This window comes from Anthonomus grandis, chromosome 7, assembly GCF_022605725.1.
Source record: "Anthonomus grandis grandis chromosome 7, icAntGran1.3, whole genome shotgun sequence".
In the NCBI taxonomy this organism is placed as follows: domain Eukaryota; kingdom Metazoa; phylum Arthropoda; class Insecta; order Coleoptera; family Curculionidae; genus Anthonomus; species Anthonomus grandis.
The window spans coordinates 25,859,555-25,878,622 of record NC_065552.1 but is presented as its reverse complement, the minus strand read 5'-3'; the positions used below and the strand labels follow the sequence as shown (position 1 = coordinate 25,878,622).

The 19,068-nt window shown below is 33.5% G+C and overlaps 1 protein-coding gene across 2 annotated transcripts in view; it reads right to left on the bottom strand.

Annotated features, from left to right (window-relative positions):
* Nucleotides 1-3,422: 3,422 nt before the first annotated feature.
* The window catches only part of LOC126738622 (ATP-dependent RNA helicase me31b), a 28,436-nt gene continuing 12,790 nt past the window's right edge, over nucleotides 3,423-19,068 (bottom strand). For both annotated transcript variants that reach the window (XM_050444045.1, XM_050444046.1), the window contains exons 6-8: nucleotides 15,315-15,728; nucleotides 13,044-13,239; nucleotides 3,423-8,607 (exon numbers count right to left, since the gene is read on the bottom strand). In XM_050444045.1, coding sequence (XP_050300002.1) covers nucleotides 8,333-8,607; nucleotides 13,044-13,239; nucleotides 15,315-15,728 — 885 coding nt within the window. In that variant the 3' untranslated portion in view covers nucleotides 3,423-8,332. The remainder of the gene's footprint in view (nucleotides 8,608-13,043; nucleotides 13,240-15,314; nucleotides 15,729-19,068) is intronic.

The following is a 19,068-nucleotide window of genomic DNA, read 5'->3' as shown; positions in this document are numbered from 1 at the left end:
TTCGAAATCGAATTATTGGTGCTAAAGTGGTCCCTGATAAACTGCATTGATGTCGAGTGTGCTTGACTGCGAAAATCAGCTGCAGAAGAGCCGCATGATTCAAAATTAAGTATTTATGGTACTATATCACGGTGACCAACCATGAAAGTATCTCCTTCGCGAAACCATTAATTAATTTCATTAGTATCTCGATCAAATTTATTTCTAAGGATAGAAGCATCATTATTTCTTGAGTCAGAGAAATATGGACCATGAATATCTAAAAGATAGTCAGAGTAAGATTGACGCAATGCTCTAGTTGCCAGATTTTTCAATATAACTGTCTGTTTCATCAACAACGACTATATATAGATTTATTTTCTTGTGGTGTATTATTGTATAAAGCATTTGAAAAAGATGTTACATGTCAATGAATAAATTCTTGCCAAGTTATTGCTTGTAACCCAATGTTCGTTGGGTTATAAGCCCTCCAAAAATTAATTGTCTAACTGCACTAATTATCGTACTTACTCCTTGTCTACTATCAAAATAAAAGATACTTTTTAAAAACTCATCAGAAGACTTATCACGCAATTGTAATAAAAATATAAATAGATGTTTTTTCGTTATATGGAGATAAAAATCTCCTTCTAAAACAGGTTATATAAATCATCAAACTGTGCTTTTGTTAAAGTAGTTAGATATTTAAAATTGGTAGCGGATAGAGAATCTGGTTCGAACTATGAGTGATATTTTCCAGCCACCTTTAACTTGGTGAAGAATCTACTGATTTCTAGTCCACCAAAGACCTGTTAAGAAAGCGCAACTCGTCAAGTGTCAGGGCCTAAATTCTTGAGAGGAATAATATACGTATAATATTACTTTTTGTATAATTTACCAGTCATTTCTATTTGAATGTAATAAAGACATTAGGTACAACATCTTGTCAGGATGTATTACAACAGTAGCAAAACGGTAAATGTACTTACATTAACTTGTGGTGTATATTTTGAACGTGTAAGAAGACAGAATGATAGATGGATTGAATACGTCAGGATTCGAGATCATTGATATGAGATGATACGATACTATATACCTAAAAAGTAAAAAGTGAACAAATGTTTTACATTAGTTATTGCGAATGTTATTTAAAAGTAAAATAGGTTTACTTAAGGCCATTTCAAGTTTATAGCACCTGTACACGATACTATAACTATCAATAAAAAAGACTAACATCCTTCATTTTATAGACATCGGTAGACCTTGTTAAAGAGTTGTTCTCCAATCCAGGTAGAACAAAACCCGATGTCCAGCATTAAAAATCATGTTGATGGGATAGTGCTCGCAAACACTCGACAAAACAACATACTGATGTAATGGCCAATTACAGAGTCTACAAAATAATCCCAGGTACCGCAACACTGCCCCCTTACACTAGATACCGTTGTTTTACCTATGAAGGTATCAGATAACTATACTTAGCACGGAAGGATGCTCATTTAAATATTACTTCCATTCTACTGTTAATGATGAAAATAATAGGAAAGACATAAGGTAAAACATTGCTCAGTGAAAACTCTCACCTCTGTAATTTGACAGGTATAAATAGTTCAATAAAGGCCCCAACCTCAAACACCAGGGAAAAGTTAGGGGAGAACAAGTGGGCACTGCTGCGCGACTGTTTTCGGGTAAAATTACCGTCGAACTGAATTCTAAAACGGATCATATTAGAAATATCCCTTACAAGAATCTTGGTAAATATCACCGCCTATGCATTTGAGATTTTGCAGAGACCAACATTCACATTATAACTTTCTCCAAAGAGAGCTTTTTATATCATTTTTTTACCCACCGTCATCTCCGAAAAACCTCTTAAGACATTTAAAGATTCTCAAAGATAGCACTTTATATGTCCACTCCTAACATTCCCATCGGTTATCGTTGCCTTTTTCAATCGGGAATAAAAATATCTGTGTCTATGTATACCCAAACTTGCATATTAGGTGTCAAAACACAGAGTTGATTTTTGCTTTAACGCGTTCGAACGAAAATGACTTGGGTCTTGCAAAGTCCCGGCGAAGTAATTCGTCACAATTGATTGACAATACAAATGCGAGAATTTGCCTTTATTTTAGCTGCATGATAAGGCAAGTCATGGCGAAAGCGGAAAGTAATTTGTGTTTCTGTTTGCATCGAAATTAATTATCAACCGCATAATACAGCGGAGATATATCATTACAGATGAAACATGTCTGTCTATGAGCCATATTAAGTCTTAATATGAGCTTATGCTAGCCCAAAATAAATATATAATTTTTGTAAGTATTGTTACTAGTTGATTGACTACTTGAACTGTGGGGCCGCTTTAATAGATTGAAAATTTACAGTATAGAAAAATAACGATTTTACTGAACGGTGCGAGAAAATCGTATTGATCTGCGATTAATTTTTTAATACTAAAAGCAAATAGTATAAAACCTTCACATAGAAGATTTTGGGATTTAAGAGATCGTACCAAACCACAGGTAGAGCAACCCACATTAAACTGGAAAAAATGGGTTTACGAGTAGATGATTTCTCAGCTCGACGTCTCTGTAGTATAAATGAGTATCACTAGAGTAAACTGTCATTTTTACAGTCGCTTTCTTCATATTCTTTCTTCTGGTTACGTCTTTCTGAAGGAGCCGACAAGCAGAAACACGTGTCGATGAATACTATCCTTTTATTATTCTACTTTACATTTTGCGGAATATCCCGTTAACTTTTTTCCTTGTACATAACATACTACTGGAGTATCAGATATTTTGACGAAAACTGGACTTGCAGGCGTAGTACTCGTCTGTACTAAGCCCTTTTTGTTATCAGGCTGAGGTTAATGGTTATCAAGAGCCCTTTTAAGCATATCCCAGGCATGCTCAATTGGGTTTAGGTCTGCAGAATGTAGTGGTAGCCTAAGATGTAAAATGTCCAAATTTTGAAGCGTATTTCGAACTGCATCATCATCCAAAAAAACAAAATTTTACCTAACGTTTGTTTAAGGGATATCCCCACATATTAAGACTTGTTGATCACCTTATATTATTAGCTTTTTTTTAATTACAATTTTTTGTCGTTAAATAATGAAAGCCTAATTACTGGAATTTTTGTAATATAGTATAGGAATATTTAATTATTATTTGGATATATTTTTGAATTCTGTAACAGCTGATGCCTACCGATTAGATTTATATTCTGCGATTAATTGCTGTTATTTCTGGGCGACAAACGCCTTTTATTATATGCATAGGTTTTTTGGCAGGCGTTAGCTTTATTGTAATAGAATATGGCCGGAGACGCCTTAAATTATTATTACATACTCTGTCATCCATATCTCAATTTTCGCAAGTGTACTTTTCCTGAGAGAAGGAAATAAGAAGGGATAGGACTAAAATAAAAAGCCATAGTTGTGTGAAGAGTTTGGTATTTTAATTTCACTATGGTGCGATTTTTTGATCAAACTAATATTAACTGATAACAAATTGATTCACCTTAATACTTATCAAAATAAATACAATAACAAATCATACAATAAATAATTTTTAAGACAATAACAGTTATTGCACTTATAGGTATAATATAAAAAAACAAAGACTCTTCACTTTTTTAATATTTTTTTTTATAACAAAATACATCTGTTTTGCGTACACGGCCAAGGCTCGTTACCCCAAAAATATAAAGCTGAATGAATTAAGAAAAAAAAAACTGATTTTAGTCTTGGCTATGCACGCAATCTCTCTTTTAGCCTACAATATAGGCCAGAATATTCCCCCCCTCTTTGATATAAAGAATCAAATTCTGAAGTTAATTGCCGCGTTGCCAAGTTAGAAACAATTTTTGAAAACCCCCGGAAAACCAAAAGAAAAAAAAAACAAAAACGGCAACATATTTTAATAATACTATTACAGATCTGATACGTCCTCATATACATATCACAACCTCGCAGAGGTTTAAACGGACAAAACGTTCGGGACCGAAACCGAGAACCTCCTAAGATACGCAGAAAAAAAGAAACAAAAACTGACTTTGTCATTTTTTCACCGTTTTCCCAGACAAAAATCACATCATTTATCAGTCTTTCCACCAGTTGCACGGAGTCCATGTTCTCCCACTGATTCACTTTCTATCAATATAATTATATTAAATTTTGCCGCCACTCGTACGCTATTCGAACAGCGCGACCCGATTGGACGGAGGTTCTGTTGTTGAAGAGTCAGCCGAGTCGCACTGACGAAATGTAGTGCCAAAAATAAAAAACGACGGTAACGCCGTACGGGTTTTAGAAGCAGTTTAGATAAAGCTTCGGGTAACGGGGAACTTTTCTAAAAACGGTCGAACGGACGCTCTGTGGTTTGTTTTTTGCTTTAATACTAAAAATGTAGGCTGGTTAATTTAGGTCGATAGAAATATTGAATGAAAACCAATAGTAATCAATTCGAAGGTATGTTTTATAGTTTTTAGGAAACTAGGTGTTTTATTAGGGTTAATTAAGCATTAATTAAATTAGAGAGAAAGTTACAACAAAAATGCATTTTTTTATGGCCTGACTTTTGGTTGAAAATTGGTCAATTTTTTAAAAATTTCATTCCGCTCACACCTATTTAGTTTAGCGATCAATTACAATTCACTTTTTCGGCTTTGTCTTCATTGGGTATCCTTGATCAGCACTTTAGCCCTTTGCGGTTATGTGGTTCCATAAAAGTATCACGAATCTGGAACCACACATTCTTCGCATCATTAGCGCATCAATATTATCTTGTATTTTTCGGGAAACCGTCGTGCGCAATATATTCGTTAATGAAATAACGGCGCCTGAATGATTTAAACAACTAGTGTTAACATTTATTTTTTTATGGCTGTTAGTATACGATATTTGGATTTAACACGTTACAATGTTACATTTAACTGTCACAATGTAATATCCTGAGGCCAAAGTTTTTAAGAATTGTTAAAACACTTTTTTATAAATTCAACTAGTTTTTTCTTATTTAGTTTTGTTTTTAATGCATTTTAAACTGTACGTTTTAAACTGATCCATGTACGCATCTCACGGTCCTAGTGAAGATTTTTGGTTAGGTGGTCCCTGTGATGTATACGTGCTTTTCAATAAATAATGCAATATTCTAAACTAGCCTATTTTGCCCATTATAGACTAAACTGCAGTCGTGGGTCACATACACATGGCCTATGACACGGAACAGGAGAAAGTGCAAAGTTTTTTTATCAGATGTAAATAACGATGATAGTGTAGGCGATAAACACTTTTAACCGAATTGTCATAAAGAAACCAGTGATTTTTTCTCAAGTGAAAATGTTCCTAAACCCAAACGGCCTAAAGTAATGCAACATTTACCTGCATCGTCACGTCAGGTCATCCTCAGAAGTTTTGCAGTATCAACTGCTAAAAGATCAGTGTTGTGAAGATGAAACAAGAATCTATAAATGATCACCCCTTTTGCAGGAGTTGATACCCAATTCTCAAAAAGTGATAGTAGCAGAAGAATAAATCTGTATACATAAATCTTTCGTTCCGTTTAGAGGACGATTGTGATTCAGACAATATATAAAAAATAAAGAATAAGTTCAGGGTAAAATTATATAAACTTTGCTTGAATGGTGGTTATTTTTACGACCGATAAGGTTGGAAATAAAACGGTTCCACATTATGCAGTATTTTGTTTTGCGGAAAATTTATTAAATATTGGACGTACTATACAGATAACTTTTATACCAGTGTGACATTAGAGCACAGTTATTAGATACAAATTTAGTTAGAACCTTGGGAACGAACAGAAAACTCTAAAAGAAGTTAAACTATTACAAGATCCTATAGGTTTTTTTCACAATACATTTTTTTCTAAACCTAGAATTTCCATTACTTGAGCGAACAATACGATCGGGTCTGACAGGTCACTTGTGAGAAGTGAGCCACGTAGCGTCAAAATTTACTAGATGCAAGGGTGTTCTGCTTATTAAGTGTTACAATTGGAGGAACTTCCGTCAGATGTTGCTCCTTTTAATTCAGAAGCGCTTTCTGCAAACAACTTAGATCAACTATGATCACCAGTTGGAAAGAATCTTACTGATGAGAAATGATGAAGCAATGGCATGCAATAATATATACCATGAATTTGATCCTACCCCTTATTTTGCGGAATTTATTAATTAATGGGTGGAATGGACTAAAAATGCATGTTTTGTAAACAAATTTCATCCGTTTACTGAGAGTTTTAGTCCTTGCATTTCCGAGGATGCTGAATCACCCACCCATATTTTTGTTTGCTTGTTTACGCAAGACCTTTTAAAAATACTTGTTTTTCAAACCAACTTCGCAATCCAGCGATTTGGTGGAAGTCGGTTGGGTCCAACGAATATACAGGGCTTTTGGATAGAATTGGCTTTTGAGCAATTTCCACATGAATGACCATTCTGTACAACCCAAAACCGGCCAAAGCAGTTTTTGACAAATTATATATACCTTGACCGACTCGTATAACCTCGACCGATGATTGACATTTTATCATAAACCTTTTTGAGGCACTATGAAGCAAACGAATGCTTAAAGCATGGACGAATCAATGGTAAACGGCGGGATCGGATTTCACTAATATATTCTCCTTCAAAAAGGGGATATAAAATATGGATACGCACGACCCAGTCCGGATATATAAGAGCTTTAAGTTTAGACCTGCAAATCTGATAGAGTGAAAGAAAGCTTATGTTCCAGAGTCGTAAAGAGATTACTTGCACTTTTAAAACAATTTCAGATAATTCTGATGACCAAACAATATTTCTGATTCTGATAATATTATTATAACTAAATAAGCGTTTCTAATATTAGTTTTACCACACACTCATCTTTTAATTTTCTAGTAGTTAAGATCATATTTAAATAGATATTCAAACCCCTTTTCAAACCCTTTTATTGTATAGAATCATGTTAAATATTTTTTTTTTAAAGGAGTTACAAAGATAATTCCATCCCTCACGTCCACTTATTGGAAAATATTTTTTGAAAACTTTTCACAATTCCCTTGTTGCATCATCTATTAAAAGAAAACATTTAAGCCTGTGCACGATAAAATAGTGAAAGGAACAAGTGACGAAATTTTTTATGTCAAGTCGGTCGATAATAAACCCCAGCTATTTTCAAGTAATTTGCATTTGTAAACTTTTTCTAGAAAACAAAAAGATAAAGAAATAGGATATTTAGAGCTTGTTAAACATAATAATGCACATGTGGATCAGTCAGATATGTCACATTATACAAAGAAAGTCTAGTTATTCCGGCACTTTATAGACTTAACTGCTGTAAATGCCTGAATTACATATAGAAACCGGGCACCAATCTGCAATATTTTATGTCGTGTCATATTCATGCTGATAATTAAGCAGAACCCGTTAACAAGCAGCTCCAAATAAATATAAGCCCTTGGTTCTACCTAAAATAAAGTTCGACAAATGTGCACACATCTTCCTCTATTTATAGCTCAAAAGACGTGCCCTTGCAACTCTGGGGCACGGCCCCACTGTACACAAGATTGAATTGGTCTGGCATTGGCATTGTGTGACTTTGCCTAACATAAAAACCCAATTCTTTCATTAAATTTAAAGTTTTTTGATTTTTGTTTTTGGTATATAGTTAATAATTTCCTAGTGGTTAAAAATAATATGGAACCACATTTTGTTCGACGTATGTGTATTTTGTTTTTTGTATTTGGCTTCAAAGCATTAACACAATTGCCAAATATTACCGCCGATAACTGCTGTACAGTTTATTAAATTTGAAGATAACTAGATCGAATAGCAAGAAACAAAATAGGAGGTGAGCGAAATAGAATAAGAATTTTTCTTTATTTTCAACCCATTCTGATGAGGTGATCAGTCACTAGAACGACTTAGACGTCTAAGACAAGACACGCAAAAAAACATTTTATAGAAATAGTTCGTTTTTTTTTTTAATCACAAAACCTACTTTACCACCTAAATGCACCAGCCGGAATAGGCATGAAACGTGACTCTTTCAATGAAAATAAATTATCACAGATTATTTGTCGCGAGCGAACGTTCGACCTGCCGCCCCTAAAACGCCCGCCGCCTTACCGCCCTTTATCAACGCCTCCTCGTACGAGCGCGCGCACTATTCACTTAAAAATAAATATTCTTCTCCCAAATCTTCATTTTTCATCTTCGTACTTTTTTTTTCACATTATAAAAAAATTAAAACGTAAATTCTCCGATAATATGATAATAAAAAAATCTCTGTAGTTATTATAGTCTTGAATTATGTACAATAAGAATGATATTAACAAGATCGTTACTTGGACTGTTGCAGGGGCTGTTGGTCTTCGTCTTCTTCTCCCGGCCGGGCCACGTACAATTTCGGATCGATCACTTTCGGTATCGGTTTGATTTCGGTGCCCAATTCTTGTTCGATGCGGTGCAGCGCGAAGCGATCGTCGTACGTGATTAGATTGATCGCGATACCGAGATGACCAAAACGGCCCGAACGACCGATACGGTGCAAATAAGTCTCGGCCATTTTTGGGAAGTCGAAGTTGATTACGACGTTTACGGCTTGCACGTCGATACCTGGAAGGAAAAAAAAGAGTTTATAAGAGATTAATGGTTAAAAGTGAAAAATGTGCGTCGAAAAGGCAGACAGGCAGCATTTATATTCGGCCAACGCTCCGTTGTAGTATATCAAATCAATATAGGGGAAAGGTTTGAAGGTTGGGAACAGTAAAATATTTCAAACTTTTTATGACGTCAGCTTTTAATTTTTAACTATGTTCGTATTGTTTTAACGTGTCATTACCAATGCTATTAAAAAACCCTGAAAATTATGTTGTTAATGTCTGTTTTTAAGGGCATGCCACATTTACTCTCAAAAGATTACCACGCGCGATTCTGTTTTTAAAAATAAATTGCTAGATTTTTCACTTAAAATAGTCGTTTTTCTTTTTTGTTTTACGGTGTTATTTTGCTCTAATTTGCAAGTAGTTGGTAATGTGTAGGTTGGAACAGTAAAGGTTTGTAGGTTGCAACATGAACTCTTCATCTGAAACTGTCACTAACGATCTGGGTGTATCTAAGCCATAAATAAATAGAATATAGCATATTTTCTAATACTATACTGCAAAAAAAATGAAGATGTTGACTTTTGTATTATTTGTTTAAACAATTTACCACAAAAAATAACATCTAAGAATTCAATTAAATGCTGTGAATGTCAACGAGCTGTTCATTTGATATGCAATCGGCACTGACTCTTAGTGCATCTGATCATGAAGATGTTTTTGTTCTATATTAACGATCTTGCCTCTATTCAGATCAGAGCAGGTAATAGACTTTTTGCTGATGATACTTTGGCATAGCAAAAACTGATATATTTTAAACTCAAATGTTCTCTAGCTAACATCTAAATTCCTGGGTCTCACAATTGATGATAATTTAAAATTTGAGGAACACATCAGGGCTGTTTTGGTGAAGCTATCTTCTAGTTGTTATTCCTTGAGAGTGCATTCCGATCACTTAGAGCCACTTGTACTGAGATCTGTTTACTTCTCCTTAGTTAGTCTCACATTGCTTATGGAATAGCATTCTGGGGTTGTTGTAGTACCACCAGTTTTTCTTCAATATTTATCTTACAGGAACGGACTCTAAGGTTCATGTTTAAAAAGTCTTTTAGGCAGTCTTGCGAACCAATTTTTATCTCACAAAATATCTAGAAATAGAAGAATCAAAACTCTAGCATGCTTGAAAGCCTAGTCTATAAGAAGTATTCCAATTCTCTTGTTCCTATGTTACAAGGCAAGTAAATAATATTTGATTAGTAAATTCTAGAAGCACTTTGGTGAAAGTCTTTTGTTTATTTGCAAAAAAGTCTTTAATAATCTTCCCTTAGGCATTAATTAAGTCTTTGAATATGTACAAGAAGTTTAGAAGGAGAGTGAAAGTATTGCTTTTGGAGAAAGTCTATTATGACTTTATTATGAGATTGACTACAGCATTATAATGAATACTGTATGTTTGTTTTCTCCTTTTAAATCATTGCAGACCTGCCGCTTATCTTTTTATCTCTCCCTGATATTATTTTAATTTATTTATATATTTATTCTGTTTTTACATGTAATTACCAGTTCAGGCACGTGAATTTGAAACTTTCGATTTTATGCAATTTATATTATTTTATATTTAATTTATGTATATATTGTTTTTTTTGGAGCTTTGTAAATAGAATTCTTTTATTATTAAACATTGAAAAAATAATAAACACTGAATAATAAGTTTTTTAATGTACACCTCATATTCTTAAAATTTGAACGAACATCTGCGTACTTATAAAACAATTTCATTACATTATAAAGTATGCGAGTCTAGCTTTTAAGTAGTATTAAAGGATTTGGAAAATATACATAGTATAGTCCATTTGCATTTATCAGTGGAAAACCTAATCCGTTCCAACCTAAAAACCCTTCCACTGGTCTATATTTCAGTTCGGCAATATTTTGTCTCAAGTAAAAGTTACGGGGAATATAGCAAAGGACTCATGCTCCAAAACAAATTGATTTTAGTAACAGCTAGAATTGGAGAAAGTAACTACAAGAATTGGACAAAGCACAGTAGTCTGAAACAGCCAAAAATGAAATTATTTGAAGATTTATATTAATATGTTGTTCTTAAAATTGGGAGTTAACCTCCAAATTTCAAAAACCAAAATGGTGGTGACATACGAAAATTGCTGCTATGTATACGCGCAAAAATTAAATGTGATATAGTCATTTTGAAATCAATATATTAGATGCAACATGCCGGTGGGAATATACAGGGTGTCTCACGACGAATAGACGCGATCGATATCTCGGAAACTAATTTTTCAAAAATTTTGAAAATTTGGTAACATGGCACAGTCGATGGGGGCTACACAACTAAAATATTTTGACAGTTGTGACGTTTCCGGTTATACCGGAAGTAGGTGTCAACTTCGTTATTTTAAATGGAACACCCTGTATATTTTTACATTTTTGGCTTTTACGTGAAATTCTAAGTATATTTTGTGTATAATGTTCTATACCTAAGTGTAACCGTTTTTGACATATTCTTAATTTCATGTGAAAAACTATGTTTATAAGCCCTAACATAATTACCGATTACTCCCTTTTAGTAGCCTTTATTTAATGGTTAGTCTTGGTTTTATTTTAGAGAAAGGACCACTTTAAAAGACTATTTTAATATTTAGCTAAAAAAAAGATACAGGGGGGTCAAAAACTAGCATTAAAAATTAAAATGAAAAAATCATTAAAAGTCAATTTTTTTAAATGGAAACCCCCTATTTTTATAATTTTTTCATAAAGATAATTAAAAATAAGGTTAACTTTGTATAAGGTTATCTAGTCCAAAAATTGATAGTTTCCGAAATATTGGCAGTTTAAATTTGGCCTAATATTAAAACTCGTATAGTAACACGGCTTAAGGATTGTTGATTAGTTGGGCATGACGATTGTCATAGAAACCGCTAGAAGCGGCAGTAAGATAATGAATTATAACAGAAATGTACACTTTTTAATTAAATTACACTTTTACGAAGAAAACTTAAATAGCAAGTAACTTATAAATTTAATGCATATAATCCATTGTATTAGGCCAAATTTAAACTGCCAATATTTCGGAAACTATCAATTTTTGGACTAGATAACCTTATACAAAGTTAACCTTATTTTTAATTATCTTTATGAAAAAATTATAAAAATAGGGGGTTTCCATTTAAAAAAACTGACTTTTAATGATTTTTTCATTTTAATTTTTAATGCTAGTTTTTGACCCCCCTGTATCTTTTTTTTTGGCTAAATATTAAAATAGTCTTTTAAAGTGGTCCTTTCTCTAAAATAAAACCAAGACTAACCATTAAATAAAGGCTACTAAAAGGGAGTAATCGGTAATTATGTTAGGGCTTATAAACATAGTTTTTCACATGAAATTAAGAATATGTCAAAAACGGTTACACTTAGGTATAGAACATTATACACAAAATATACTTAGAATTTCACGTAAAAGCCAAAAATGTAAAAATATACAGGGTGTTCCATTTAAAATAACGAAGTTGACACCTACTTCCGGTATAACCGGAAACGTCACAACTGTCAAAATATTTTAGTTGTGTAGCCCCCATCGACTGTGCCATGTTACCAAATTTTCAAAATTTTTGAAAAATTAGTTTCCGAGATATCGAACGCGTCTATTCGTCGTGAGACACCCTGTATATAAAAATGGTGGTATTTCTTATCCCTACACCATCACCACCGGTGGCGCCGGCAGTGGGGCTTCTCCGAAACTAAGTTTCAATAGCACAATATTCAATTTAATTTCGATTCAATAACACACTAGTTGCGCCATCCGTTAAAAAATTCATTTAATTTATCATTTCAAACTAGATTACATCTAGAGAGACATCAACAGAGATTACATCGAAATTAGTAAGAAACTTTTCTTACTAATTTCGATTTAATAACGAGCTTTGTAATGAGAAAGGCGACAAATCCGAGCGGGCTCGATCCTTTGTACGTTAGAGTTGAAATGACTCTAATTTCAACTGCGGGCCATTTTTTCCCAAGGAGAAACGCTTTGGGAAGAAAAAAAGGAGTGATAGGAACTTTTCCCAAAAGATCCAGTTTGGCATACTTTTTACACAGGCGCAATAAAGTAATTTCATTCAACAAAAAAAAAACAGGGTCTAGTTTTACCTTTTGGAAAAGTTAAGATATCACTAGGGCGAAAAAGGCACCCTGTTTTCGTTTGTGCAAACTACGATTGTGTGCAAACTTTGTTGGCATTAAATAATGAAACATTTCCATATAAACATCATTATGATTTGTTTTCTGCAACATGCTCAATTTAGCGGTGAAGTAACCCACCGCTAATTGCAGCCTGTGCTGGTTTGCCGGGTTGTAAGTTCCGGCCCGGGCCTTCATACCCGGACGTTTATTATCCATAAGAGTGCTAATTACTACTTTTCTTTTTAAACTTACCTCTTGTGAACAGATCTGAGCAAACCAAATTTCTGCACAGGCCCGATCTGAAATCGTGGAATACCCTGTTACGGTGCGCCTGCGCCATTTTCGCGTGTATGTAGTAGCAACAGTAGCCCAGTTCGGTTATCTTTTTCGCCAACAGCTCCACTCGTTGAGTCGAATTACAAAATATAATACTTTGGTTTATTTGTAACTAGAAAAAGACGAAAAGATGTCGTTAATACTAATATAATTAAGTTCCTTTTTTCACACAAAGTAGGCAAATGCATAAATGTATGTGGTTTTTGTAACTTTTTGCAGTATTTATGAGAGTCAAAAAAAATTATGTAAAAACCAAGTTGATTGTTTAGCATACTTGTCCCCCCAACAAAATATGTAGAATCTTGTCAGGCTAACTTGTATGCAATAAGTTTTCACAATATGAAAATAAATACTCAGTCTGCATTGATAACTACTAATAAGAAAATTGCAGCAGACCGATTTTCTGACTTCAATGCATATTTCACAGGACTCGATCATGGGCCCATTGTTATTGTCAATTTGTTTCTATAATAACTGATGGATTCTAAATTCAACACAGTAACATGCTGATGACTCACAAATAAATATCCTATTTTCATCATTACATATGCCGGATGCTGACACTAAGTTTAATTTACATATTAAAAGCATTACTTGATTTTGTAGAGATCATAATTTAAAAATAAATCCTGCCAACTATTATTATCTTCTTGGAAACAATACCGTCATCCGGTCCGACATCATTCAATTTAACACAATTTCTCTTTATCGAAACATGCCTTTTTAAAAGAGTATAATATGCAGTAGTAGTAAGGCTGGAGGAGGTACCGCTCAGCAAGTAGATCTAAAAGTCTCTTTTCTCCAACCCGAGAATCACCCACCCTTACGCCTCCACTCCCAATGCACGGCATTCAATGAGTCGGTTCGTCTTAATAAAAGCTTCCACGTTGTCCTAGTCCAGGTTTTTAAGATCTTCCCTTTGGAATTCGTTACTCCATAAATTTTCCTTCTCAGGTGACTCTACCAATCGCGAATTCCTAATATATAGTAAGAGGTTCCCCCCCTTGTACCGCAATTTGGACAGACCGGACTTTCTCTTATACCAAGAAGGTGAACGTCTCGGGAATGAATTTAAATATCAACCCAACCCACCCCTTTTGTTAATATAGCTTGTAAGACATATAACTCATTAAACAATAACTTAGTAAAGATTTTAGACCCTTCCTCCAATTGTGTTGTATATTGCCTACAACGAGCAGATTAATCTGCTATTTATGTAGGACAGTCAAAATGAGGAGTTCAAAACAATCAAACCAGATATATTCAGAGCAAATATTTATTATTAGCTTAGCAAAACTGAAAGTAAGCTGTAGGTGTTTTTTTATGGGAAAAAGGACTTTAAAGATAAAAGGATAAAATGTACTCACTTGTCACTTATACTCAAGAGTGCTACTAGTGGGAAAAACATTCTCACAAAAAAAAATTTAAGAAGATCTAAGAACATACAAGTAATACACTCCTTAATGTAAAAGGACATACAATATTTAAAAAAGGGAGAGATGAATCCTTCCATGTTTGTGTTTAAATTATGTTGGACATTAAAACAGTGAATTTGTGTTTGGGTTATGGTAGGAAGTGAAGTTGACAGTAGTATGACTCTAACCTATTCCTGAAAATTGTGTCGGTTATTCACCAGTGCCACCAAGACTAAAAAGCTGAACTTTGTTGATGAAAATTACTAAATCCAAAAAAATCCCCATTTAAACTTGCGTTAATACTGTTTTTACCCTCATCTTTAATAACCATACTTAAGTATCATTCTCACTTTCTTTCACTTCTATATCAAATATCAAGCCTCGATAGCGCAACGACATAAAGCCCTTGCCTATATAAGCATGTGTAGAAGCATATGAGTTCAAACCATATTTTAAATATAAAAAGTATGTTGTTGTGGTTAGGCGACTTTATTCCCAGTGCTATTGTGTAGTTAGTAGATAGTATGTATGCGTGATGGATAATTTGTTTATATAGTTTTTTAGACCGAGACTACGCGTTTTTTCACTTTGTTGTAAAGTACCTTTTCTTAAGATTTTTTTTAACTTAAACAAACATACAATGAGCTACAACGAACTAGAAAACTGAAACGGGCTTATAGCAGTCTCATTAATTTTATCCAATACTGAACCTAATAAATATCTGAAAATCGCACTTAGCTATTGATATATATGGTGAATAAATATGTCTTACCTTAGAAAAGAGAGTATTTAAACAATGGACTTTCTGGCGCTCCTGCACAAAAGCGTAATATTGCGTGACTCCTTTGAGGGTCAGCTCCTCCATCAGATTAATCTCGTACGGGTCCCTCAAGTGTTTTTTCATAAACTGCTCGACTGTCAAAGGGAACGTGGCGGAGAACAACAAAATCTGTCTTTTTGTCGGTAAATTTTTAATCACAGTGTCGAGCATCCCCTTGAAATCTTGCGACAACAATTTGTCCGCCTCGTCTAATACTAAGATCCGGCACTGATCCATTTGGGCCACGCCCTTCTCCATGAGATCCAGGATACGGCCGGGTGTCGCAATTATCACTTGGACTTTCTGATAGATTCGCATTATGTCTTCGCGTAAGTTTGTGCCTCCTGTTGTCACCATTATACGTATCTAAAGAATTAAGTTTTTCTTAGTGAGAGAAAATTAATACACATGCAAAAATAAATACAGTGTACAAGTATTTTGTGGTCCTGTCTTACTGCTTCATCTATGAAGGATTAGTAATAAATTTTTGTTTTATATGTAAAAAATTGATAAAATGAAACTTTGGGAAAAATATGGCTTGTACTGTTGTTACTCAATCATAAGTAATGCCACACTACCTAGTCACAATCTTCTAAATCTTACTATTTTATGTTTCTTTAGCAGTTTTCTCCACTCATACTTTATTATTGTTTTTACTAGTTTTATTTTTGAAAAAGGGAATGAAAATAGAAGCAAACAATTTCTAAGATCTAGTTTTTCTATCTAGATACTCAAGATACCAAAAGCAAGTCTCTGGACTTTTTAGACTAGCTTATTTTCAAAATATTAATTTTACAAAGAAAATTGTAAAATCATGATATAGGATAAAAAATGTGCAGCTTTTCTAAAGTTTGCTAAAGTTTTTCAGCTGCATGAGAAGTTCCACTGGTGTGTTGATATTTCTTTTCAGTAAAATTTGGCAGTTCATTTTGAATCATTTAATGCCAGAACAACGTTCCGAATTGTGGAACTGTGCTTTAAAAAAAAAGATCTGATCTTAGAGCACTTTACGGTCAACATAATCGGCCTAGTGAGCATGCAATTCGTGCAGTTATTAATAGTTTTCGCCTAATTTTACTGTTCTCGATTCAAAACCATCAACAAGACAAGGAAATGTGTATACCAAAGCGAATATTGCTACTGTGGTGCGAAGTGTTAAAGAAGACACCGAATGTCGATTTGTCGCCGTTCTCAACTTGTTGGCCTTTGTCCTTTGATTATGTCGAAAATTTTAGGTAAGGATCTTGGCTTATGTGCCTATAAAATATAGCTCATGCATGATTTAAGGCCAAAAGACTAGCGTTTACGTCAAATGTTTGCTGATTGAGCTAATTTGACCGAAGATTAGCAATTTTATCGAAGAATCGTGATTGGTGATAAAGCTCATTTCTCTCCAAATGTCAGCATTTACATCACCATTCCATCCATTAAAATTGACTGTTTGGTGCGGTTACATATGCTGGCGCATCATCGGTCCTTATTTCTTTCGAAATGAGGAAGGAGCTACCGTTATGGTGAATGGCGAGCGCTATCGAGTCATATTAAGTAATTTTTTGTATCCAAAAGCTAATCAGCTAAACATCGACGACATTTGATTCAAACAAACTTAATAATCCCTTCTTCATGACTTATTTCAATCAGTATCGTAATATTTATCGAAAAACCATAAAAATAGCTAAAATTAAATACTTTGAGGATAGGATACTGAAATAGGGTGCTAAAGAGAGACATGGAAAATTGTAAATTCACTAAGAGTAAAAGCATTTTCCAAGAATATTAATTCAAAAGTGAGTGTGAAAATTATTAATCCTTTTTATTGCTCTAGAGCAACTCAATTTTTGCTTAATATGTCCGTTTGTAATACCTTCTATTTCTCCCCAGTAACCCCCCTTGAAGTTATAAATACATTAACTGAGATAAAAAATAAAAATTCTTCTGGCTGGGATGGTATTCCATTAAGATATTTTTAAATCTTCCCATGTAGGAGGCGATGACAATATTAGCCAATAGTATTAATGATTCATTTTTACAGGATAGTTCTCGAGATATTTTGAAATGGGCAGTTGTAGTCCCTACTTTTAAACAAAGTGAGGATATTCCATCAAATTATAGGCCAATTTCACTATTGCCTTCTCTGACAAAGATTGTAGAAAAACTTCAAGAAAAAAATGGTCGAATTTTTGAAAGTTAATAATGTGCTTAATAGCTGCCAGTCTGAGTTTAAACAATCAAAAAATACCAATGATGCAATCTTTTATATGCTGGAGAGACTCTACATGAAGTTAAATGGGGGAGAAGCGGCTGCAGTCGTGTTTTGTGATTTGGTTAAAGCCTTGTGTCACATGACAATCTACTTCAGAAGCTTGAAGTCTATGGCTTCATGGGACAATACTGCAATGGCTCAATTCCTGCCAAACAGGAATCAGAAGGTAATTTTTCGGAATGACATCAGATGAATTGGGTGTACTGAAAGGAGTTCGATAATTAAGAATGGACAGCCGACATTTTTTGCCGATAATACCACTTTGCTTTGGCATATTAGAGATATTCATGTCCTTAATGCTGATGTAAACATGGTACTGATGGCCATGTTAACATACAAATAAATTTCTGGTAAAAGATGACAAATTGAACTTTGACAAACATGTAGTGCAATTATCCCTAAAATATTGGCATCAGGATGTTTTGCTATACGAACGATTAGAGGAAACCTTAATGAAAGGGTAACAAAAAGTACTTATTTTGCCTTAATTGACTCCCATTTGTTTTAATGATATATGTTTATAGGGAAGCTGCTCTGGATATTTATTTCAGGAAGTGTTTATTTTACAAAAGCATGCATTGAGATTCTTGTGCAATATAGAATGTAGAGAATCTTGTAAACTGTATTTTATATCTGAAAAAATCTTAACTCTAGCATCAATTTTCACTCCGAAAACTGTATGTTTGATGCATAAGAAATACTTTTCAACTATATTAGCAGAGCCTGTTAGAAATACTTGAAGTTCTCTTAAAATAAATCTCCCATTACCCACTTCAGCATTGACTTATAATTCTATTTATTACCTTAGTAAGAAATTATTTAACCATATACCAATTTTAGTTAGAGGATTAACATGCCATAAACATTTTAACAAATAATTTATTAATTGAAAAATTGAAACACGTTGAGGAATATTTTTTAGATAATATTTAACCAGAAGTGTAGGAGTCTTTATAAGTTTTTAGAGTGATTTTAATAAGTAGTTTCAAAGAGTAGGAATTAATAATGTGAATGTGTTAATGGTTCTTGAAAATTCACATTTTTAAATAATGTGATTTATGAAAGATATTATTTAATATTTTAGTTAATTTTGTTTTCTGTTAGTTTATTATTATGAAGCATTTGTCTATAAGAATATTAAGTTCTTCAGATAATAAAGCATATTTGGACCTTAAGATTGATTGCAACTTAAAAATTCTAATAACCCTGTACCTCTTGTTAATTAGGCGAAAAGTCTTTTTATTATATTAGTTCTCTCAGTTTCGAGCCATATATCTTATATTTAATATATTTAATAAACTATAAACTAAACTAGAAATGTCTACCTTCTAATCACAAGTATTTTCTTCGTAATTCTTTGATTCTTTCACTTTTTTTGACTATGGCGACGTGGTGTATGGGGATTCATTACTATAGAGAACTAGAAAAATGATTCAAAAAATA